At 40.2% G+C, this 26,026-nt stretch overlaps 1 protein-coding gene across 4 annotated transcripts; it reads right to left on the reverse strand.

Moving 5' to 3' along the window:
- Nucleotides 1–1,549: 1,549 nt before the first annotated feature.
- On the reverse strand, nt 1,550–24,560 carry fam120b (family with sequence similarity 120B). Of its 4 annotated transcripts, XM_044198011.1 has the most exons (15): nt 24,415–24,560; nt 23,912–24,049; nt 21,229–21,419; nt 20,769–20,902; nt 20,497–20,619; nt 18,891–19,082; nt 18,387–18,657; nt 18,113–18,296; nt 17,728–17,829; nt 17,175–17,347; nt 14,009–14,101; nt 10,787–10,993; nt 10,405–10,552; nt 6,108–6,390; nt 1,550–6,009 (listed from the first exon to the last, which is right to left on the reverse strand). In XM_044198011.1, exons 2-15 carry the CDS (start codon nt 24,045–24,047, stop codon nt 5,979–5,981), a joined length of 2,268 nt encoding a protein of 755 aa, XP_044053946.1. In that variant the 5' UTR covers nt 24,048–24,049; nt 24,415–24,560; the 3' UTR covers nt 1,550–5,978. The 4 variants fall into 4 exon arrangements, with proteins under 4 accessions (XP_044053946.1, XP_044053966.1, XP_044053974.1 ...); XM_044198031.1 differs by lacking the exon at nt 21,229–21,419; XM_044198020.1 differs by lacking the exons at nt 1,550–6,009; nt 6,108–6,390 and adding an exon at nt 9,333–9,441.
- Nucleotides 24,561–26,026: the final 1,466 nt, after the last annotated feature.

Raw genomic sequence — 26,026 nt, forward strand, 5'->3', positions numbered from 1 at the left:
TTCTTGACAACAGTTTATCCATCCACCCGGAACTACAAATTGTCCTTTTTACATGTTTGTGTATGGTGTTTAACTTTGGACAGAGCCAGGCTAGCTGTTTCCCCCTGTTTCCAGTCTTTATGCTAAGCTAAGCTAATCGCCTCCTGACCCTAGCTCCATGCTTAATGCACAGACATCAGAGTGGTATCAATCTTCTCAAATAACTTGGGGGGGGGGAAAGGCAAATAAGCATATTTTCCAAAATGTTAAACTATTTGTTAAATACAATACTCACATGCCATGTGTACGTTGAAAGAGTTATTGATCACTGTAATTATTCATGTTTTCACTGTTAGCCAAAGCAAGTAATTTTTCTCCAAAGCTACAGTATTTTTAGTATGAAATTCCCTCTTTTTGTTTCTACAGACAGAGGTACATTTCCTGATAGTCGCATGTATTTTTGTTGCAGTGAAAAAACACCTGTGGATTTTGGAGTAGCACTGGGAAGGAGTTGCTTCACGGCCAGTATGAACAGGATGAATGATTACAGCAAATAAAAACTCTTTCAAAGTACGAACGACATAGACTTTAAAAAATCTGAACCAATTCTTTGACAGGATAATGCAAGTCATTGACATGCTGGCCAAGTGTGCAGAATGGCATCTAACGAAAAACAAAACCAATAAATCATTTTAATAGTTGTGTTTTTACTGTTGCACTTTTATCCATGTCTGATAAAGTGTCATCAGTTGTTATTACAAACTCCAAGAACAAAGTGTCTGAAAGTTCAGCTTTTGTGATCAGCGTCAGACTTGGTTGGAGAGGAGAGATCAAACAAGAGGAAAGTCCAGCACATTTTAGGTTATGGTATTAAAGATAAAAGTTAGTCCAGTTTCTTTTATCTGCTGTGTCAGTTTGTTTATTCAGTTTTCGCTCCTTTTCCGTTACTGTCTTCCTTTTTTTAATAACCTCCTCTCTCTCAATCCAGTTCCACTAACTTATACATTAGGCAGCAGTCTAGAGTGTGCTAGGATTGGTTACTCTCTCTCTCTCTCTCTCTCTCTCACACACACACACACACACACACAGAGCAGTCTGGGAGTTGTTTGCTGTGTGTTTTGGCCTCAGCTAAAGAAAGCAGTTTGTATTTATAGACTCTGCTGTCAATACAGAAGGGTTATATTTGGTCACTATGGCTCTGTGTATTTTTGGATGCCTGTGTTGCTTTGGTGCGTGCCTCTGTGAAATCGACTAAAACAAGAACAAAATAACAGAGCCATTTCTGTCGCCAAGACTCTTTGTGCGTTTATACACACACACACACACACACACACACACACACACACACACACCACCCAAGAAAACAATCAGGCCTTCTTCTTAGCATGTCTATCTGAATGCAACAACAGTTTGGATGAATAAAGAGGCATCATTGCATAAATACAGCTGTTCATTTAGACAAAAGGGTCCTTAAAGAATGATTTGCAATATACTGTATATTTCTTTCCTCTAAACAAGTTTTCCTCTGCAATCCTCATCCTGTACCTAAGAAAGTGAACACACCAATTGGAAGGTTATTACATAACAACACTTTAATCTGAAGGTACTTGTTAACTTACTAGAACATATGTTATTCACTATATAATAATAACAATTACCCTCTATTTCAGCTGGTTTATTGGCAGTTTGCTCGTGTTAACAAGTGGTGTTGTGGTTGAGGTAAATAGATGATCTCCTCTCACAATTTCTCCCAAAATGCTTTAATTGGATGCTGCTCAGAATTTGAAGAAACACTTAAAGACAGCCCCCCTTTTAAGAGTCTACAGCCATGCTAGCAGCTCTGTGAGGCTGTACACAGTGGTGCTTGTGCCAATGAGCTAAATGCCAATGTCAGAATGCTAACACTGACAATGCTAAGATGCTGATGATAAGCAGGTATAATGTTTACCATGTTTACTATCTTAGTTTAGTGTGTTAGCATGCTAACATTTGCTATTTAGCACAGTATTTTGACCTGATGATGGTGTTAAGACGGACATGGAGAGCTGCGGACTTGCATGCAGACATGCTTGTACCTATACATACTACAACTCAGGTATGCATACCCAGACACGTTCCACACATGTGCATGCAGCAAGAGGAAGAGCTCCTTTGTTGTATTTGGAAAAGTTAAAAAAAAAATAAATCAGTGTTTGACCGCTTCTCAAGCATAGGTCCAGGGATGGGGAATACAGTACATACATTCTGCGCACGAAATGAGCATCCAGTTTACTTTTCTAGTGCTTGCGCAGTTGGTGCGCTTCACAAAGTCACAAATTTTGTGCTGTGCCTGGACGTATGCACAAATGTCTCCCTCACGGACTTGAGCAGTTTATCTATTGCAGATGCAGAAACCATGAAATGGCCTTTACATGAAAAGTTGAAGGATCTCCAAAATTATTACAATTCATCCCGAGGGAAACATAAATGTTTGCATCAAGTTACATGGCAATGCATCCGAAAGTTCATTGTCTGGGAACCATGAATGTCTGTAAAAAAAAAAAAAAAATTGTGTGAATCCATCCAGTAGATGTGGATAAGTGAAAACTTTGACCTGTTGGTGGCGCTAGAGGAAAAGTCAGAGGACCACCAAAGTATTCATCCTTTGGGGAACAAGAATGTCTGGACCAAATTTCATGGAAATCCATCCAACGGATGTTAAACTTCTACACATAAGACATTAAAGCTCATATGTGATGACTTTTTCATTGTACAATGTTAACTTTTAATTTCTACCAGTGCTGTAGTTGACTCATACAGGGGTGTGTATATAACAAATAAGTCTGTACAGTCGGTATATTACCTGTTTGAGGTGATAAACACTGACTGCACTCCAGCATGAACAAAGCACCATTAAACTCACCAGATTGAGGCTGGAAAATATCATAACATCCACAACACCTATGACAAATACTATACAGTATAACCATGTTACACCTGTCCAGAGGTAAGTGTAGAATCATAAAAGTGTAACTCTGCCTCAAAGTGGCTATTTGCTTCAGGTTAAGTTTGTTGAAGTTGTTTTGTGGTCACAATGGGATCCATTTAGGTGCCACCCATCATGGCCACCACTGGACACCACAAGGGTTTAAATCAAATCCCCTTGCTCCAGCTGAGTTACATAGATGGGTGCCTAGTTTGATTACTTTGTCAGGATGAAAGCCTCAGAACGTTTAGATAAAACAGAGAGTGTAAATAGAGTAGACAGCCCGTTGAATGACTGCCACTGGAGAGGAAAGAGGCCTGAGCCAATCCCAGGGAGGAGGCCTCCCTGCTGCTGGAGGGACCACGCCCAGACCTGCACCACACACACACACACACACACACACACACACACACACACACACACACACACACACAGGAAGCTGATTTGTAGGGCAGCCAACAGGGTTTCCTGTGGTTGAGGCAAGACTACCGACTCAAATTGCTTGTGTTCTTAACTCTTCTGTCTTACCCTTTCCTCTCCTCCAAATTCACCTCCTCTCTTTTCTCCCCTCTCATCCTGTTTTCTGTTCTTTTCCCTATTCTTAGTCTTCCACCTCTCCATCGCCCACTCCTCTGGTGTGCTTCCTTCACTTCTCGTCTTCTTCGTTTCCCCTCTTCTCAATGTTTACTTCTCCTCTCTCCTTTACACTCCTTCATTTCCGTCTTACATTTACATTTTTTCCATCTTCCTCTCTTTTTAACCTTCCATCCCTCGCTTCCTCTCCACCACAAAAAACATCCCTCCTCCTGTTATTGTTATTATGTAGAGGGGGCAACTGGACCCAAGTCATGAATGTGTGTTGCGTGCCCCACCCTTGTCACCCCTCCTCACATACATACCCACACCCACTCCACTCACCACAGTAACTAACACAAAAGCACACACACACACACACACTTTCTGCTGCCTCTGGACTGAGAGGAAAGACAGGGAGAGGACGCTTTAGTCACATCCCCTTAGAAAAGTTTTACATGTGTCTCTAATAATCACTGAGCCTTTAATACTTCAGCACAAAGATAAAATGTTTAATCTTCCCTAAGTCATCCAGTCACACACAAGGTTATGATATTCTTAGACATAGAACTGTATGAACATATAAAGAGTTTTTTAAATATCTAAGTTGGACTAAACTTGCGACTTTCATTTCTCCATTGGTGCAGCCACTGTGGTGAGAAAGTTTCATGTTTGACAACGACTAAGGAGGGGGAATAAAATGGAAAGATCAGCCTGATTTTTCTCCTTACACAAGGTAGTGATACATTTGTTTTTTGCTGACAACTTCAATTTTAAGTATTAATACGAATTTGTGTATTTCAGAAATTTAGCTATCCCTGCATATTTTAATTTTAACATGCTAAATTTACATTAATTCTGAAAAAAAAACTATACAAAGGAAATAATTCCCCCAAAAACAGCACAACACGGTAACACAACATATAAGAATGTAACACAACATAGAAGATTACTATCACAGACATCATCGATGTGCTGAATGGTTTTGTCTAGGGGCTGAAAAACCTGATATTTTGTAGTTAAGTCTCCAGGATCTTCATTCCTCCAGCATTGTTGTTGTTTATTTGTTTTAGGATCAAACCTTCCCCGCTAGCTTAAATGATAATGATAAGCAAGTATCTTCAGTCCATGTAAGATATATAGCTTGTAGCAGTCTGTATCTGGCGCTGTGTAATGAGTGGATCAACTACAGGCAATGGGGAATAAACCGACGTAACGCTCAGCTCTGTCACAACAAACACAGTCTCACCACCACTGTATCAACACTCTGATTTTCCCTCATTTGTTTCCATTTGTTGAGAAATTCACTCTCACATTTCTTTTCTGCTCTGCTTATAGGCAAACACACACACACACACACACACACACACACACAGATGGGAATGAGAGCACTCAGGCTGTGGAACTTTCTCTGCATCCTTTTCCTCTCCGGTGGGTTTTACGATGTTCATGGTGCTACAGGAAGACAGTGATCCTCACTGTACAGGCTATACAGTCCCCCTTAACCCACAGCAGCTGGATCCCCACACACTCAATACTCTCAATGTTGTCGTCACAGAATGTGAAAGTCATTTAAGCTGTTACCACAAGTAGTGAAAATGAGCTTCAGGTCAGCTTTATCACGATGCAGTGATGTTTCAAACGTGTTGTTGGGTCAAATGTTGGAATCTGGTTCTAGGATTATCAAGGAGAGCTCAGTATCAAGAAAGACAATTTTTTTGTAGACACAGTACAAAACAGTTTACAATATCCCTTACATTACAACTCACATTCTTTTGTGCAGAAACTCAAGTTGCCTCACTTTGTTTTTGACATGTCACAAATGGCTCTTGGTATCAGTTTATAGAAGTGTATAAATCTCCGGTACTGATGCCCTATTTCGGCCGATATTTGATACCAGCATTGCTGTTTTTTCTAGTTAAAATCATTCCTTTAAAAAGGTTTATGCCACTGGATACACATGGCTTTTAAGATCTTTTATTGTCACAGATAAGAGATATAAACAGGCTTGAGGATTAACCATTAATCCACTTCTCAGTGATTGTTTGAAGTTGTTCATTTCTCTTTTTGTTTGGTGAGTGCTAACTCATACTAATCATTTTCTGTCACAGTAAAACAGGTAAGTTGCCCTGAGATAAAGGACAGGCTTTGAAATGAGCTACTTTAAAAGTATGTCTACAGGATTATTTTGATACACAAAAAGTCGAATTCCAGTTAAACTGGCAAATTAAATGACGTATTCCTAATCACTTCATTCTGCCTTCTCTTGATCCCCATTTCTTTACCTACTGCAGCCTTTAGACAAACATTCCTGACGGGTAATTCACTAATCAGTTTGTTCAGAGAAATTTAATTCCTTCACTCCTTTCATCATGTCTCCTTTCATGTCTTTCCCATCCTCTTAACTCCTCAAATCCTCCCATCTAATCCTTCTCTTCTCTCCTCTCTGTTCAGGGTCAAGTTATGTTCCTGGTGCAGGAGGCTGCGACCATCTGAGAGGAGAGGAGAGGAAGAAACATGACGTTATTGCACAGATAAGAAAAGATGAAACATTAGAGAAGAAGACATTTTAGTGCCACACTGGTGTTACCTTGGAGCCAGCTGGTATCTCCCTCTGCTGTGGCATGATCGACCTCTGGACTGTTTTGGAGTACGGCTCGTGTTCTCCTGCCCTCCATCATGGCACTTAGGATAAGAATCAGGTTGAGGGTGAAAATGTTGGCCTCCTCTCATCCCTCCTCCTCTCTCTCTGTTTTCATATTCACTTCTGTCTCCTCTCGCCTCCCCTCTCTCCCTCCATCCTCCTCCATGTCGATGGCCTGCTGTCGTTTCTCCTCTTTCCCTCCAGCTCCCACCACCACCTGGAGGCCCACCTGAAAGTGAGACATGTAACATTTAAAAGACAGGAAAATGTATTTTCTTACAATGAGGAATAAGACCTACAGCAACGCACTATTTTCAAAGTAGTATTAGTGTTCTGTCTCACTGGTTTGAAGTGCACTGGGCTCTTATGGAAGAGTTTTTGGGTGTTTCCCCCTCAACATTTACTTAAATTTGTTGCTTTAGTCAGTCCAAATTCGTTGGTGCTTTAAGCCTGCAGTAACTGATTTTCTGGCCACTTGAAGGCAGCAGAAACATGATGTGAACACAACAATGACATATCATCACATTTTAAGTTGATATGGTGAACTTGTTAACAAACAGTTTACACATCCAGCAGTTACGGAGCAACACTAGCATTCATTTGAAGTTGTGTTTCTGTTCACCTTAATAATGTAAGTCCCATATTCACTCCTTTTAGCTCTTTTTTCGGGCTGAAATATCTGTCTCTTTAGCTGCTAAATGCTCCACTATGTTCACCAGCTAGTGTCTAACTGTGTCTGTCTGCTGTTTGTTGCTGAGCAGGTAGTGTAAGTGAACAGTGAGTTTATCAAAGATTGTTTGATGAAAACAGCTGACTGCTGCAGCCAAAAGCGATGCTGATGAGAGAGGTGAGAGTGAATCAGAACAGTAAAGTTGCAGCAGGGAAAACCTGAAAGACGCTATAAAGCTCAATGAAGTCTGATGATAATTCTCTGTAGGTTCATCACAAGTGACCCCTTTCACATTTGACAGTCATTTGATCCCTGTTATTGCATTTCATGTGCTTTAAGGATAATTTTCACCTAGATTCAGTTACTAAGTGAAGTATGAGCCTTGACTAGCCTTTATTCTTTTAAGAGTCTGGGAATGGACTAATGGAACCGCTAAGTGATAAGTTAAGTTTGACTTTGTTCATACTTCAGCACCAACTTTTGAATTCTTCTCAGTAAAAGCCCCACTCTGTGCAAAAAGTATCAACAATTGTTCCTCTCTCTCTCTCTCTCTCTCTCTCTCTCTCTCTCAAACACACACACACACACACACACACACACACACAGAGCTTTCCTTTAAAGTCTGTCCGCAATTATTTCAAGGCTACCCACAGAGCAGAAAAAAAACCCAAATACCATATTACAGCGGACGCACACACTCATCAAGTCTGACAAACACCGCCAGTTTCGAAAGCTGGATTATTCAAAGAAAGAAATTCAAAGAAAAGTTTCATGAGGCTGAATGTTTACAGATCTCCTTGTCAACTCTAACAAATAAGAAAACCCAACCAACATATTCTTTGTATTTATGGTAGTCTGTGACATTTGCTCTACTATTGGTTATAAAACTGATTAACTGACAGAAAAAGCTAAATGTTTCCCAACTCCTGTTTAACTACCATTAAAATCTATCCTCGCATTCAGAAAAGCTTGTGACATACTTTTCATTTAAGGAACTTTGACAGATGTGGCAGATTTTAAACTAATTATAAAGTGTTTGAAATGAAAGTCCAAGTCCAACTTTAGACTTTGCCAAAAGGGAGCTGTAGCCTGCTAGGCCAAATCAGGCCGCCATCCTACCATCAATCCACTTACTGTGGAGTGTGAAAGTGCGTTAAAAAAGCATATGAAAGCATGCCATGCATAAGTGGATGTGTCAGTCAGGCCACAAGCACCAAAACTTTTTTAAGGTCTATTTCTGTGGCCGTCGGTATGTGTTTTGAAAAAGTTTCAGTTTCTCAGATTGAGATTCAGACTAAAACCAAACGAGGGAGACAAATAAGATCAGAGAGAGATTGGAGAAAAAATGTGTGTTAGAGGAGAGTTAAATGTGTGTTAATGAAAATTAACAAGATCAGAGGATAGATTGGAGGAGAGAGTAGAGGTACATCACTCCTTTCAGCCAGAGCAAAATGTGCTCCACAACTCATAAGATCTGAAAATGAGGTTGTTTTCATTTAACTTTTTGTCTTTTTGGACAGACAAACTGAAGAGACGTGGGAGAGCAGCTATACTGGATTCACTGTTGGAGTGTAATTGCCAGGGCAGGCGGGCAGAGGAGATATTTGCTGAGGAGACTAAACATCAGGCCTGATTCCAAACAAAAACCAAACCGGGTCCTCAACGATACCACATAGCGCCACCACTACTCTCACGCACACACATACTTTCTGTCTCTCATACACACACACACACACACACACACACACACACACACAGTCCATATCCCCACAGTTCTGTAGTAATGATTGGTGTCTGCGTCTGGCAGAAATGAAACACTGAGGTATAAAGCCTTCCATCTATAAAACCAGAAACATCCTCATGAGACCCACAAGGGTTGATTTGGGCAAAAAGCAGACAGTTCGGCGCAATTCGGAGACTCTGGGCCAACATGGCACACAGAGAAACGGTCCCAAAAGGTTTATAAGTCACAGGGTTGAATAGAAACTACAGGGTCGCATTTCATGAGCTACTGCTGAGTCGTCAGCCGAGATTGACCACTGAGCAGGACGGAGTCTTGTAACCAACAGGGAGCTCAACTTGGCCTAAAGTCTGCACACACTACAGTGAAGAGCATCATATACAGACAGGCCACATTAACGCTTACGCAAAACAAGCCAGTAGGTGTGTAAGAGGGTGAATATGTTTGAAAATGTGTGTATAATAAGCTGGGAAGGCGTCTGGAGAGTGTGGAGCCTCTGCACGCAGCACCAGAAAGAGGACAACAGTGAGAAATAAGAAAAGGAAAGAGAGAGGGTGAAGAAACAAAGAGAGACAAATAAAAGGATGAAGAGTTAGACAGAGGGGCACGTCGGAGGGGAAGGGGAGCAAAGAGAGTGGAGAGACAGAAGTCTGTAATCAGTTAGTCTTGTTGTGTGTCTTAAAATAGAGCTCTCTCAGCCTATAAACAGAAACCTACTATTACTAGTGCACTGACAAAGCAAGTCTTGGATCCAAGCGTGTACGTGTGCGTGTACGCACCCAGTGGTATGCGTTAAGGCCGCAGCACACATGGAGTTCGTTACAGCACGGCCCTCTGGGTAATGTGGTTCTGCGAGGGGCACCAGAGAACTACAACCACAGATGAACTGTCAGATTAAAATGCTGCTTCTCTGTTTGGCTCCTGGAGTAATTTCATCAGTTTTTATATGAGCTACAGTGTGTTTCTTTAGTTCTCTGTACTTTGGACAGTGGTTAGAAACAAAGACAAGTTCCAAAACTTGATCTACAGGAATTTTTACAATAATACAGACATTATAACATCACTTTAATAATGCCTAAAATGCCTATTTATTGTAAAATTTACAGTATAGATACAGACAAGAAACATGGGAAGAGAAAGAGGGCTATGACATGCAACAGCCAGATTTGCACCAAGCACATTGTGGTTACATGGTATGCATCTTAACCACTAGGCCACCAGGGTGCCCTAGTAACACCGTAACATTTCTTAATTCAGGTCAAAACGTTTTTCTCTCTCTGACCTTTATTTAACCAGGGTGGTCTCAAGATCAAAAACTCTTTTTCCACAGAGTCCTGGCCAAAATGGCAGCATAATTATGTTACACGAAACAACACAGAACCAGCAGTCACAAAGAGTGAATGTTGAGTAAGAGTAAGGAAGGAGAAAACATAAAACACACAGCATCTCAACAAATATAAAGCTATTAATCAAAACAACTGAACCGGCTCATTTCAGTACTTAACATATGCATGATTTTGTGTTTAAAATCATCAAAGATAATTTTGAAACTGTGGAAAATTTGGCAAATTTAAAGACACATTTGCACATTTACTTTTATCATGCATTGTGACACTTCTTATATTATTTATTAAGTCTGTTGGTAACTGTGTCATAGATGTCATACATGTGTTTTAGATATATACAGCAACATATTTATAAACAAAACTTTGTCCACAATGCCCCACAGAAGACAAACAGCACTGGTCACAAGAAAGAAAGTGTTCACTTGTGAAAAAGTATGTGAAAGGCAGGTGGCTGAAGTTGTAGGTAGGTAGTGTCATGTGTCTCACCTGTATGTCTTTCTCTGTATCTGGGTCCGGGTGTGGTTTGATGACTTTCTTCTGGTGCACTGGGTCTGGACTGCAGGACTCTGCCTCGCCTCCTGCAGGTTTCTGTAAGTTTCTCTTTCAGGCAGAGAAACAGAGACAAGCAGGACGACTGGAGAGAGAGGCAAACAATAACACACTTTGGATTGCACATTACACATGATTAGGCACGTCTCCAAATCATGCTACACATGGTAAAAATAATACAGAAAATCATACAAGTAGTTGCAACAGAAGACAACTTTCTCACTTCTTTCTCTCCTCAAAATGTTGCCACATACAATACACACACACACACACACACACACACACAAATTCCCCTTTTTGTTTTTCTGTCTCCACTCACATCGCTGTCCAGCAACACTGTTTTCTCTGTGCCACTATGTGCCAGCAGGTACTTTGAGTGGAACAGCCGTCCATCGAAGCTGTGCCAAGGCATCAGGGCAGCGCTGGGCAGTGGGTAGCCGCTGGCACAGTTAGCACCCAGCAGGTGGCTCAGTCCTCGGACGTAGAGAGATCCCAGCTGCACCGCACGACTGCAAAGGAAAGGCAGCTGAGAGCAGAGGAAAAAAAAAAGTTTGGTTTTACATTTGGTTGGTAGTACATCTTTATCATGAGGCTTGATACTTTGGTGTATCTTCTGTCACCACACACAGCCATGACTGCAGCAACATGGACTCTCTTTTGAGCTGCCAGCAGGTCACAGTTGACTACAACACATGTGACAATAATTTCCTTTAGCTCAAAGAAAATATATCCTCAGCCCCCATAAATAGAGAGAGACCGAGCTGTTTCATTTAGTAATGTAATTAATAAATCTTGTAATCATTTACATTATTACTAAAAAAAATCATGACTCATTTTCAACTCCACACTCGTCACACTCCATCAACTCCCTGTTGCTGTCTATCTAGCTGGCTATCTATAGGTGACAGAAGTGATTGGCTGTTGTGGTTACTGTATTTGGCAGTGAAACTTCTATGCCTATATGTTCTCACTGAAACAACTAATATGAATGTACAATAATGCTAATACTTTTTTTAAATGAAATGATACACTAAAATTGTTGCAAGTTTGACTGATGAGGCACTGAGACGAGAGGGGGAAAGAGGGTGAAAAAACTTTTTGGTTCAATATTTATCTGAATGTAAACTGTTAATCTGACAAATAACTCTATAACTCACTGGATAAATGTAATATAAAGACTAAGAGAAAAGCAGATACAGTATTTTCAACAGATGTTTATTTGTTTCTGGTGTATGCTGGTGCAAAGATGTTTGTTTTGGGGTTTTTTTTACAATGGATTCAATTAGGTTAGTTTGAGTCGACCGATTAAAGGAAAAACAGCAGGAAGGTTATGTTGTTTGCTGAAAGTCAGCAACAGAAAGAGAAAACAAAGAAGAAACTGAAGGAGGACAACAAAGAAAAAGAAGATGAGGACGATGAAGAAGCAGAGAACAAGCTAACTGTAACAACAGCAGGCAGATGTTCAATGTGTGTGAGTGTGTGTGTGTGTGTGTGTGTGTGTGCTTTCTGCTCTCACCTGTCCTCTGGCAGATAGCACTGATAACAGTGATTATGTGTACACACACACACACACACACACACACACACACACACACACACACACACATACCCCTGCCTGCCACCTGCTTCCAGTCAAACACAGCTTCACCTTCTGAAAACAATGAACCACTGGACAGAGACACAAAAGCCTGAAGGCGCACGCAAACACACTAACACAAAGAGAGAAAAAAGATAAAGAGCAATGTGAAGAGAGACAAAAAATGAGAAAGTGGTCGAGTGTAAAAAGTAGAAGAATATGAGAACACACAAAGTGAGAGAGACAAAGACAGAAATGTGTGTGTGTGTGTGTGTGTGTGTGTCCAGCAGGGCGGAGCGTGCTTAGTGTAAATAGCTCCATGTGGTGAGTGTCAGCCAGAACAGACAGGCGGCTGTCGCCAGTACACTCTATCTGCCACACGCACACGCACACACACACACACGCGCACACACACACACACACACACACACACACACACACACACACACACACCACAATCACAGTCCCATGGGGAGGAATGTTGCAATGAAACCGATGGATCCCAAAACCTACCCACAACCCCTTTCCCCTAAACACACACACACAAACACACAAATGGTGTGAGTCATTTTTACTCAGTTGAACACACACACACACTCACGCACACACACACACACACCATTCCAATTTTTATTCTACAAAAATCTTTGTTAAATTTAATTTATACTGTGATGTGCTGAAGGGAGCTTGTTACTCTTTGTGTTTGTGAATTTGCATCTCTCTGCAGGTTATACACACACACACATCTGGGTGTATATTCGTATATTCATGCGTTTAGCCCCCTTGCAGCTTTGAACCTCTCCCAGACAGCATATTCAAATCAACGCCCAGCCCTAATTATTGTGTAGAAAACAGACAAGCAGCAAAAATACAAATTACTAGACACAAGTATGGTAATTAAGCAGTAAAAATAAATGGGACTACAACAAAGCAGCAAACAGCACGGCAGTTTTCCCGGAGAATGGAAAAGCACAGCTGACTCTCTGATTCTCGCATCTGTGAGAGCTCACGAGTCACTGAATGATCACTGAAGACTCTGTGAGAGGACAGTAATGAAATGCTGATTTCCGTGACAATTCTGTCTAGATCAGGACTGCAACTATTGAGTATTGACGTTATTGATTAATCTGTGAGTTATTGTTTGATTCAATCAACCTTTCAGTGAGAACTGTGAAAAAGCCCATTACAAGTTCGCTGAGCCCAAAGTAACGTCTTCAAATTAATTCCAGAAAACCCAAACATATTCAATTAAGGGTGATGTAACACAGAGAAAATAAGTAAAGTCTGGCATTTAAGAAACTGGAGTTTCACAGTTGTGCTTGATTAAAAACTTGATTGTCAAAATTGTTTTTGATTAATTTTCTGTCTAAACATATCACTCTGATCGGTGCTTCTTCATCGCTGGACATGAGAACTGCTGCTCAGTTTTACTTTGTTTGTACTTTAATCATTTAAAATAATGTGACTTAACAAGATGGTAACAGTGAAGCTTTTTCTACAAGCTGTAAGTCATATTTGGCTCTAGTTTCCCCGATAAAGAAGAGCTAAACTTAGATTTCTCATCATTTGTTCATCAACAACATATATAAATAACAAGTGCAAAACAGTTCACGTATCAACTTTAACCGTAATTGTTTGGGTTATTTTGTTTGTTTGTTGTGTTCTGGAGACTCAATCAGCAGCTTATTTGTGTTTTCTCCCTATTTTTCTCCTCACTTTCTGGAAACATGAGCTGAGCTATGTTTGCCACAAGAGGACCTTGTTTACTGTAAACTATGGGGGACATTGTCTTCTTGCAGCAGGAAACTCAGCAACTTTAGGGTGCATTGGGACAAAAAATTGGAGTGAAAATCAGAAAACTGATCTGTTCCTTTTAAAAAATGTGGCTAATTTTGGTTCAAAATCAGTAAAAATCAAAAGCAGTACGTGTTATATACAGTATGTCTGTTTGTGCTTGTAACTGACCTTGATCTGTTGAAGCTCCTGAGGGGATTTTAGTCTCAGACACACGGCCTGACTCAGGTAAGCATCCAAGTCCTCTTGAGACAAAGTTGGTACCTTAAAACATACACACAAACATGCACATACACACACACACACACACACCCATACAGAGGAAAATATATGGTTAGCCAATTCAATCACATCCCAGTGTGTCTTCTGTGTGGGTCAGTTTGTTTTGTCTGCTCTCTGTGCAGCAATTCAACAGAGAAAGAAACAATGCTGAATGCAGAAACAAGGCTGCCCAGTTGTGTGTACAAAACAAACAAACCCTGAAGCTATTTAAATAGAAGAGTGACGAGTGAATGGGAATGCAGCAGTGATCAGAAAAACAACAGCTACTGTTGTCTGTCAGTCTGTCTGCTCAACTTTGATTGTCATCTAACGGTCCATCTAACAACATGCTCTTCTGTCTGTCTGTGGGTCCTTCATCCATTTGAATGATTGACTCTAAGTGTCCGTCTGTCTCTTTGCCCAAAAATCTGTATCTGTCTGGAAGGCTGCCTGTTGATCTCAGAGTGCTATAAGGGCAAATGATGTTGAAAGGCAGATCTAACTTACTAAGGTGTAGGGTTCACATCCTAGTTAGCTGGTTTGTTAAAACTTCACTGACCATATGTTTGACCCTGGCCACCCTTCTTGGATCTCCTTTGTGCTCTGGAGTTCAAATTAAATTGTGAGTTCCTTCATAGCAAACTCTTCAGATGCAAACTCATTGTTAGCTAGAGCTACAGTTGTAGAGCTTAATTGTAATGACTCTTTAATTAACTTATTGGGTTAAGTTCATTACTACAATGACAGGAGGATACAGTGGGAGAGGACATTTTATTGTTTTTCAATTAAATGTCAAATTGGTGTATATAATAAAATAAATGTTAAGACTACAAAGGAAGCGAAATAAATGTATTTAGGAAGGACAATGTGAATAAGAGGTTGCTTTTGCCATTAAAGGGGAACTCCACCAATTTTACACATCAATGTCTGATTACAGGTGTTGGTAAATACTACGGCATATGTGAAAAAAGCTGTATAAAGCCTTTTGTGATGCCAGAGGGAGCTGCATGAAGTCAAGAGATGTCACTTGAGTCAGCGTCAGTTGGGTCTGAACAATACCAGACGTCACCAGGCTAGTGGCTCAAGTCTACATTAGGCGCTACTAGCATTTAATAAGCTACACTTAACTTAACAGTTCGCTACACTATGCACTATTACTTTATACCACATTATTATCATCAACCGGTAAACCCACTTTGTACTCCACACTTATTTTAATTTTATACTTATACTCACATGGTTTATTTATTTATTTTCTGACCTGTATTATAGTGTATTATATTTTTTGCTTAGTACTTCTATTCCTGTCTGCACTGACGTGACAGTGAGCAGCTGTAACAAAAGAGTTCCCCCTCTGGGATCAATAAAGTATTTCTGATTCTGATTCTGATAACACACCCGAATCTCCGAATCGTCAGTATAAAAAAGATATCTCTGGTTCTGCTGCATCAATTTTGATCCTTTTTTTTACTGTCCATCGTGAGTCCAACAATGTTATAGCAATGCAATGCTAAATCGGTGTAGAACTCTATTAAGACAACATACGGCATTTTTCACATGCATCCAGCATTTTTCACATGTATCATAAAAAAGGCACTCTATCATCCTCAGTTTTTTTCTGATGAGGTTTGGCTTGGAAAACAGCATACACACTGTAGAAGGCACTTCCTCAAGACACAAAACTAAACGAAAAGAATCTTTGAATTTAAGCACTATTTTCAAATATGCAAGGAAAGTAAAATTTCATGAGCACATTTTGAAAACTCAAGACATTTGAGATTAATTTCTGAAGACATAACTTTGTTAGGGAGGCATTGAAGAGAGATGTAAGACCTGTTTGTTACAGAGTTGATAAATGAATCCACAATATAATTTTTGTTTAGCATTTGCAAAATGACGCATGCACCTTTATCCAGGTGATGTGATCCTGGGATCTCTGTTGTGTTAAAGCTCAATCACATGACGTCAGTGCAAAATGTACAAACCAAAAACACAAATCTCTACTTCTTTCACATACTTTGATGGTGTTGGAGGAATTCAAACTGAAAACAAGGCATTACAACAGGATTACAAACAACACAAATGTTAGTAGTTTTACATTAAATTTACAACTAAAATAAGGACACCATTGTAGTAAGGTGAATTAAAAAATGGCTCCTAAGATATTCAAAGCCCCTGCGTGGTTATCAGAGCAGTTGTTGACGTAAGAGCTGGAGTTACAAAGACCAGTGTCTGTGGCTAAACTGGGCACCCAGTGAGTGATAGTGGCAAAACAACACAAAACAGACCTTCAACAAGTGTTGTTTACCTTCAAATCACAAGAGCCGAATAATTGTTGTATATGTTATAGATGTAAATCCCAAATCAAAAGCTAACTTGTGTGTTTAATTGTAACCAAATACATTTGGTCTTTCATTTTCTGTTTACATACATCACCAGGTGTAGCTTTACTACCCATACACTGGCATTATTTTGACTAAATACAAACTGATCCCATTGTGCTCAACTGTCATTTAACAGCATAATTCATTGAAGGCTAAGCCAAACATGCAGATCGACCAATGAAAACCAAAACAGTCACATCAATCACAGTGGAGACGTCATTATTTACAAAGTACCCATCACTAATGATGTTATTTGCAACTGGAACACCCAACATGAGTCAAGAGAAAGTTGTAGTGGACTAAATACTAGTATAACAGCAGAAAAATTCACTTACATGTATTTCCAATAAAAATAAAACTTCAACATTTCATTTTCCATTCGTGATTGTTTCTACACATATAAATACTGGCTGATACATTACACCATTCATGAGATATGAGAGTAAATAAGTCCCAAAATCAAATCATTGGACTGCATGTACAAATCTTTGATTGGGGTTTGCGGTTTCCCTTTCCTGGAGGATTATTTGTAGTTAGACAACGTGCTTCCACCTTTTCCTGTTTAATTCATTTGACATTTTTTCAATAAATACTCTCCTCAATTTGGCTAATGACCTCTGTTTTCTTTCTTCTGGCTGTGTTGTCATTACTCACTGAAAACTATCAAAGAAACAAGAAAAGGTTGACACTACCTGGAGGACTATGTAAGTGACCAGGCAGAGAGCAGCCAGGAGAGAATCTTCAATAGCTCCATACAACTCAGAGAACTCCTGGCAGTCAAAAATTGAAAGGAAGGACATCAGGCGGAGAGCAGAAATTTCAGTACCAGTGCCGAACCATAACAAGTCCAGACTGGGCTGACCACCTACAAATTCAGACAAGAGAAAAAAAAAATACGGTGGCAAAAAACACAGCATTATATGTGACAAATGACTTCTGGGGGCTAGTGATGCCTAAGAGGTTAGTCTACAACAAATTTAGAGAGGGAAACATTGGAAACAATTCTATAACCACGTGGCTCATTTTGTTGTTGTTGTTTTTGTTGCTTATCTGGAGCATTGTAAACACAAAGTGCATTACCCTTGATTGGCACAGTGTATCATCATCCTAGCAAGAAAAATTCAGTAAAACTATAACAAAAATCTTTCATGACATGACATCGTCTTCTACACTTCATCGGCTGGAGTAACTAGATTGAAATTAGATCAGTAAATCGGTATATAAAGAAACTAGCAGGTACAGTACATGAGAGGCCGATTGGGACAGGGTGGACCATGTCAGGTTCCTGCAGAGGGTTTCCAGGGTAGACAAACCACTCCCTGATCGCTGGAAGGTCGACACTGCTGCCTGAAAACATGTGAATAAGTCATGGTTAGACTTGGATCAACTTCACACAGCAGTCTGGTGAAGACAAAAAAGTATTCTTTATTTATTAACTACAGTATACAAGGCAAAAGTAAAAGCATAAACTCCACTGCTAAGCATATATTTCTCCTGAGGTGTGTGTACAGCATGTGTATGTCCATGTGAATATGCGCAGTCTGCATGTTTAATATACTAAGTTGTGGGTGTCTACCTTTATATGTGCATTTGTATGCGTGTGACCTATCCAGTAAGTTCACTGTCCTACCATCATGCCCATGCAGCAGCAGCAGCCCATAGATGTGTTGTCTGCAGAGCTTGTAGACGAGGGCCTGAGGCAGCAATTCAGCGTCCTCCTCATCCTCCAGAGTGTTGCTACAGTCAGTGACTCCCTCACACACAATGCTGTAAACCATGAAACCATCTGCTGCTACATGCTTCTCTCTACAGGTCTGGGAAAAACCACAAAGTAAAACATAATAAGCCAATGCGGCATTTGATACTCTTAAAACAGAAGAGACAGAATGAGGTACGGAACATACCTTTAATACTTCTGGACTAACATGTTTCTCGAAGGCAGGGCCAGAGGTAGGTGCAGAGATGTCACGTCGCTGACAAGCTTCCTGTCCAGGTAGTAAGTAGGAGCAAATTCCCCTCTTCAGTAGCTCTCTGTGAGGAGCTGACAGATTCAGAGACTGAGGGATAAGCCCAGTCTCTTCCTCCTCTCTGCCCCATAAGGAGCTCACAAGGTGGGATACAGCTAGCACCATCTGCCCCTGAGGGGCACCAGAGTGTGGTGTGGGATTGTTTATCCTAGGAAACAATAAAATTGTTGTCATGTAATATCCTCATCTGAACTTTAACTATGTTGGCTCACCATCATAAATATTATGAATGGGTGCATCTGGTATTCATGTTTTTACAACTAAACGTAGTCAACGACAACATTTATTTGAAAGAGGATAAGAATAAAAATGTAATTTCAATATTCATAAGTTATAACAAATATGAATAGAGAGCAAACCCTAAAGTAAAACCCCAGACACCTGTATGTTGCCATGGCGTCATTCCGGATGTGCTGCATCCGCTCCTCTGACACCACATCGTTACCTAGGAGACAGGCCAGCAGTGGTAGCTGGTTAACAGCTAATCCAACGGTTCGGCAGAGCCTCTGTCGGTCGTACAGGACAGTGGTGAGGCTGTTTATCCGCAGCTTTGCCACAGACAAGTAGGGGGCACTTTAAAAGATAAAGCTACATGTTCAGATCAGACAGTTTATCATCCACATTTTCCGTGACTTATCAATAACAAAGTCCTAGATTCTATGAATCTATTATCAAATGCACATACTGATCAGGCACTCGTGAGTAGGGATAGGTAACATTACTGAAACCTGGTATTAAACAGGCCCCAGGGCTAAATCATTAAAGACAATAGTATTATCACGCTCGCTGCAGCCTCTCCTCCCGTCTGTGTGGTGCTGAGCTCCACCGAAACATGGAGTGCAGTCAGCTGGTAGGAGATCAGACAGACCGTGGTGGAGACTACCCGAGTTGACAACAACTACGCTCCTTACTGTAGGTGCAATAAAACCTCCCCACTTAAAAAGCAATACTTTATCAATACACCTGTTCAACAAGCATAAACATGTCATGTAGAAAGTGATTTTTAAATCTGCTCTGTCTGTAGTCTCTCATGTTTTACACAAGCACAGCGAGCTAGCTCGGCTAATAGCGAATTGTTACAAACAAGCTAAAACAAAGCTGTGTATATGTAGTCTATCTTAGTTTGCAACAAATCTTAACATTTGGCAAATTCTTGTAAACTTACTGCTGGCTGAGACAAACCAGCCCCTCCTCCCTCTACCAGGTAACTTACCTGCAGTGAATCACAGCAGCAGCAGAGGGACGAGGACAGAGGACAGGAGGAAGGAGTGATACTGACTCAAGTTCATAAAGAATGAAGAACTTCATTCAGTATTTTGATGTCAGGAATATGATTTATTTTATTGACATCTTAGATTTGTCTCCAGTGAGCTACTACTGAATATATATACTGACTTTGCTGTTGTAAACATTACTGTTGCTGCTCTAGAAACAACATTTAGTTATATTTAAAATATTCAATTCTAATCCTGTCCTAATAGGGTTATAGATAAAGAGATAAAGAACCGAACCGATAAGAGCATTGATAAGAATAGTAGTATCAATAAAATTCTAACAATACCCATCCCTACTCACAAGAAAATGTCGACGGGTAAAGACAAAGTTCACTCACAGTTAAGGAATCCATCTAAGGAGGGGGGATTGTCATACCATCGATATGCAAGAATGTTTGTTGCTTTGCATCTATGACACACTGTGTCCTTGTTCTGATTCATTTACATTATTTATAAAGATTAAACATGATAATTAACTTTAGTTTTTGTTGTTATTTGATCACCGCTAATAAATAAAACAATTTGTATAGGGGCAAGTAAAAATTTACTTCGGGCAAGTAGATTTCTAGTCAGAAATCTGCCCGACAGGGCAAGTGAAAACGTTGAACGTTGAACTCTGGGTACTGTAGTGCAAGTAATTTTGCAGAAATTTTGATGGATTTTTTAAATCCAACAAAGTCCAAAAGTGTAACAACATGACAATTTTAACAAACCTGTCATATATGATGAAGTCTGAGTCCTGTCCCAGAATGCCCATACTGCTATGCTTACGAGCATAGCTGGCAATCTCATAGTCAGCCTCCTGCACTGAGCAAAACACTTCCTGACCCAATGATCTGTAAGCAACAAAAAATCAATCAGATATCAGATCAAACCCAATCTAATGAAGAGCAGTCTTTCAAATACATTATTAACTTCATTGTCACAGTGTATATATTATGTACAAGAGGGCTACTGCATCGTAATCAGTCTTGTAAATGCTGACCTGAGAGCAAAGCATGTGAATGTTGCCAGACAAGAAGGCAGACAAAAGAGCTCTCTACCAGGCTGTTCCCCATGAGCCTTCATGTGACGAAATATTTTAGAAACCTCCCTGTTCACTCTGCGTCTCCTCTTCACCTGTGGACAGGAGAGGATGTTGTATACAGGAGGTTGAGACTGTGTAAACTTACAAGGTCAGTTGATTAAACCCCAGACTCTGCAAGTTTAGAGTCCAAAATGAGAGACGTTTAATACATCATGCTTATGTGTTTTAAATACTATGACATTATCTACTCTATAGTGCTAGAGAAAAGAATCTGTCAATAAACTCTATAACTAAAGACACTATACAATCTTTCAACAGGGGAAATTTTAAGATGTGTGTGTTGTGAATTACAGCATTTAAATATGTTTTCTAAAATAAATATTTGAACACCACAGGTTTACAAGGTTTCTATCCTCACCCACTCTTGTCTCTTCTGCTCTTCCACCACCCCATCAAAGAAGAAGACTAGCCTGATGCCTGCTGAGGTGAAGGCCTCCACCCAGCTCTTTAGCACATCCATGTACTCCCTCCACTGCCCCCCACACACCCAGTCCTTACATGAGTACCAGTGGCGCAGGCAGGCCATACCATCGACAACGAGCGTGGGGCCTAAATGAGAGTTAAAATAAAAATATAATAGAGAGCAGGCCTGCATGCTAACCCACTCTGAGAAAAGACACCGATAATAGGAAAGAAATATCCAGTGTCCTGTTTCTGTGGCTGTCACTGCTTTCACTTTTTAGCACTACTCTTGTCTTTTAAACTATTAACATCACTGATGCTTAGTCTATGTATGTTGTTGAACAGCAGTATTGGTATTGTTACTTATGTACAGTGGTGTGAAAAAGTGTTTTCCCCCTTCCTGATTTATTTTTTTTTTTTGCATGTTTGTCACACTTAAATGTTTCAGATCATCAAACAAATTTAAATATTAGTCAAAGATAACACAAGTAAACACAAAATACAGTTTTTAAATTAAGGTTGTTATTATTAAGGGAAAACAAAATCCAAACCTACATGGCCCTGTGTGAAAAAGTGATTGCCCCACCTGTTAAAACATAACTGTGGTTTATCACACCTGAGTTCAATTTCTCTACCCATCACACCCAGGCCCGATTACTGCCACACCTGTTCTCAAACAAGAAATCACTTAAGTAGGACCTGCCTGACGAAGTGAAGTAGACCAAAAGATCTTCAAAAGCTAGACATCATGCCGAGATCCAAAGAAATTCAGGAACAAATGAGAAAGAAAGTATTTGAGATCTATCAGTCTGGAAAAGGTTATAAAGCCATTTCTAAAGCTTTGGGACTCCAGCGAACCACAGTGAGAGCAATCATCCAGAAATGGCGAAAACATCGAACAGTGATAAACCTTCCCAGGAGTGACCGGCCGGCCGACCAAAATTACCCCAAGAACGCAGGACGACTCATCCAAGAGGTCACAAAAGACCCCACAACAACATCCAAAGAACTGCAGGCCTCACTTGCCTCTGTTAAGGTCAGTGTTCATGACTCCACCATAAGAAAGAGACTGGGCAAAAATACTCTGTGGACTGACGAGACAAAAGCTGAACTTTTTGAAAGGTGTGTGTCCCATTACATCTGGCGTAAAAGTAACACCACATTTTAGAAAAATAACATCATACCAACAGTAAAATATGGTGGTGGTGGTGTGATGCTCTGGTGCTGTTTTGCTGCTTCAGGACCTGGAAGACTTGCTGTGATAAATGGAACCATGAATTCTGCTCAAGCTGAAGCGAACTTGGGTTCTGCAGCAGGACAATGATCCAAAACACACCAGCAAGTCCACCTCTGAATGGCTGAAGAACAAAATGAAGACTTTGGAGTGGCCTAGTCAAAGTCCTGACCTGAACCCTATTGAGATGCTGTGGCATGACCTTAAAGGCAGTTCATGCTCGAAAACCCTCCGATGTGGCTGAATTACAACAATTCTGCAAAGATGAGTGGGCCAAAATTCCTCCACAGCGCTGTACAAGACTCATTGCAAGTTATCGCAAACGCTTGATTGCTGCTAAGGGTGGCCCAACCAGTTATTAGGTTTAGCAATCACTTTTCACACAGGGCCAAGTAGGTTTGGATTTTGTTTTCCCGTAGTAGTAGTAGTAGTAGTAATAATAATAATAATAATAATAATAATAATAATAATAATAATAATAATAATAATAATAATAATTAATATAATAAAATATAATAATAATAACAACAACAACAACAACAACAACCTTCATTTAAAAACTGCATTTTGTGTTTACTTGTGTTATCTTTGACTAATATATAAATTTGTTTGATCTGAAACATTTAAGTGTGACAAAATAAGAAATCAGGAAGGGGGCAAACACTTCACACCACAGTAACTACCACCAGGTTTAAAATTAGGGATACTGGACAAACCTATAAATGCTTTCACTAATACTAATCTATAAATAGCTATATTATTAATTATATTGAAGACAGGGGGAAAAAACAAAATATGTTGCTGATCATCAAATACAATATTTTTGTCTACCATCTAAATATCCTATCTCCCAAAGAACTCACTACACTATTATTTGCTGCCATTAAAATTTCATGTTTATTACATTAATAAATTTAAATGCTTTCAGCCCAAATTTTTTGGCACATCACCCAGACAAAATGGATGGATGTGTGTTTTCACACTGATTGCATTTTCTGCAAGTTGTACATTTATTACTATCTATTACTAACAACATGAGTAACAGTACTCTAAGTAATAATGGAAGTGGATGTATGTACCACCACTCACAATGACATGACCTGAAACAAGTACTGTGGACAGGTGTATACAGTATATACTTGCATTGGTAGAGCAGAAAGTTTTATGAAGCAGCATATTCATTCATATTGTATCACCCTCACCAATCTTTTCATATTTTATTTTAGCTCTGTTTGGCCATTTCCTGAAAGTCTTGTTGTGTTTTGCGCCTGTGAAGCACCTTGTGCCTCTGGGTTTGAAAGGCGCCATAGAAATAACGTTAAGTTACTTATTTACTAATATCCCCATCTTCTTCCCTGACTAAACAAGAGTAAAGTTGACTAAATCACACTGAAATAAACTCAACTGTTAATGTTAGTTGTGGTTGTGCAGCCTTGCTGGCCTTTGGCAACATGTTGTCTGGCCATTTCTCTCAGGTTCACAGTCACACAGGCTTCTGGACAGCAGCGGTCCATAAAGGACTGAAGACCTTTGACACCCATTTCTGCAGAAAAGAAACAGAGACGGAGTGGGAGCGAATTCACTGGAAACGTTTACGGTAACTTAGCAAGGTGCTAATTTTTAAATTCACGTGTTCGTAACATCATATATTTTAAGTGTTTAATGAGTAAGAACGTTTCAGTTTCACGTCGCTGCGGGACGACACAAAACAAAACACAATGTGAGAGCTTGCTTATTCAGTTCCGTGTTCAGTGAAAAAAGACCTTTGAATGCTAACAGTTAGCTTACAGCCGCTAAAATAATTTAATCCGAGGCTGCAGCGTTTCCTGTCCTTACAAACCAACTTGTCTAAGTTATGTCTGTAAATACGTTTAGCCCCTAGTATTGGCTCCCATAGCAAAAACTTACTTTAAAATCTTGGTGTAGGCTCACATGAGCAGCATTTATCCTTGTTGTGTTTACTTGGTGTAAATTCAAATGACTTCCTATGATCTACGCGTGGCGTCATCACGTTGCAAAACAAAGCACACGTGCTCGTCGCCCGGAGCCCACTACTACTACAGTGCAGTAGTAGCCATAGTAAAATAACTCTGTGATCAATCCAAATATAAAGAACAATGCAGAACCAAGAATAAAATGTATTTCTGAAACACAAATTGGACAGCTGATTTAGATCATCATTGTACTGATGCTGAAATGAAAAAATAAACATCTTAATGTGGCATGAATGAGAATGGACCATTGAAGTTATTGTGGGCTCAGTCCTCCCATTACAACTCCCCAGGCTGGGATCAGAGACAGGCTAATTGCTCTTCAGGCTCTCCTGGAGAATGGGGGCTCTTTTCTAGAGTCACAAGCTATTAGGTCTACCTTCTCAACACAAAGCACCCCCGTCCCTTGCACTCTATTGTCTGAGTAAAGCAGGAATAAAGAAAGGGACATATGCTGGATGTCAGTCCAGCTGTCAGCATCTGTCGTTCCTCAGCCAGATGCTCTGTGGGTTGGGAGGACAATCCACCCCTCTCAGTCAACTGATCTTCAAGGAGGGAGGAGCTGTGTTGTAAATCCCCCCATCCACTACATATACAATAAGACAGAATACAGTACAAAACACAACATCAACATAACACAAAAATATTATGTCACACAAAACAAAACGAGGCACCAGGAGGACAGAACAGATAGTGTTGATGTGTGAATGATGAGGAGTCAGATCTCAAGGTACTGAAGAAATGGTGACCAGGTGAAGTTGTCCTGTAAAGTGGCTGAGAGCTTTTCTGGAGTGGTGATCTGTGCTAAATGGATAATTTAGCTTTATCTTTCCAATTGGGCAACATAATCTTCTTATCCACCGTTAATGCTATTAATAATGGTTTAGTCTGATATGAAGTGCAGAAAGTCACCCAGCAGTGCGATGGTTGGAGAAAGGGGGGTGCTCAGGACTGAACTGGTGTACAGAGCCAGAAGGCCTGACCAGTTTGATCAGGACCAAGCTCGAAGTTTGTTATGAGTTAGTCTTTATTGTCCCAGGGAAAAATGTGTTTTCACAACCTGCACATGTTCATGTCACACATGAAAAACATACAAATAATGTACCTGGATGTGCACACATATACACACACATATCCTCTATATGTGAACACAAAAGACCAGAAGTGGAAAGGGGTTTATATAATCCTGGATCCTGTTTTCAGCAGTCAGTGTTTGGGTCTGTTGCCTATTCACACTGGATCTTTTCAACTTCCTCCTCCTCCTCCTACGCTGACTCTTCCTTCTCTTCTTCGATCTCCTCCCCTTTGAGCCCCCGCTCCTGACCAAAGCTTGACTCAGGAGAAACAGAGGCAGATGTTCCAGGAGCACACGACTGCCCTCAGCCCTACCCCCCAACACCTCCCATTTGTACTGGATCAGCAGTTAACCCCGGAAAGAATTGACCATACAAGCACGCACACACACACATACAAAGAACACCGCTGCACAAATCTGTATTGGCTCAACAGTTGTCCAACTGAATGAACAA

The sequence above is a fragment of the Siniperca chuatsi genome, linkage group LG1, assembly GCF_020085105.1.
Source record: "Siniperca chuatsi isolate FFG_IHB_CAS linkage group LG1, ASM2008510v1, whole genome shotgun sequence".
Lineage (NCBI taxonomy): Eukaryota > Metazoa > Chordata > Actinopteri > Centrarchiformes > Sinipercidae > Siniperca > Siniperca chuatsi.

Coding starts and splice junctions, on each gene's coding strand:
- fam120b (XM_044198011.1), bottom strand. CDS start 24,047: ATGGGTGTCAAAGGTCTTCAGTCCTTTATGGACCGCTGCTGTCCAGAA. Junction 18,297..18,386: donor TTAGTCCAGAAGTATTAAAG/GTATGTTCCGTA, acceptor GGTTTTTCCCAG/ACCTGTAGAGAGAAGCATGT. Junction 6,391..10,404: donor ATACAGAGAAAGACATACAG/GTGAGACACATG, acceptor TCTCACTTTCAG/GTGGGCCTCCAGGTGGTGGT.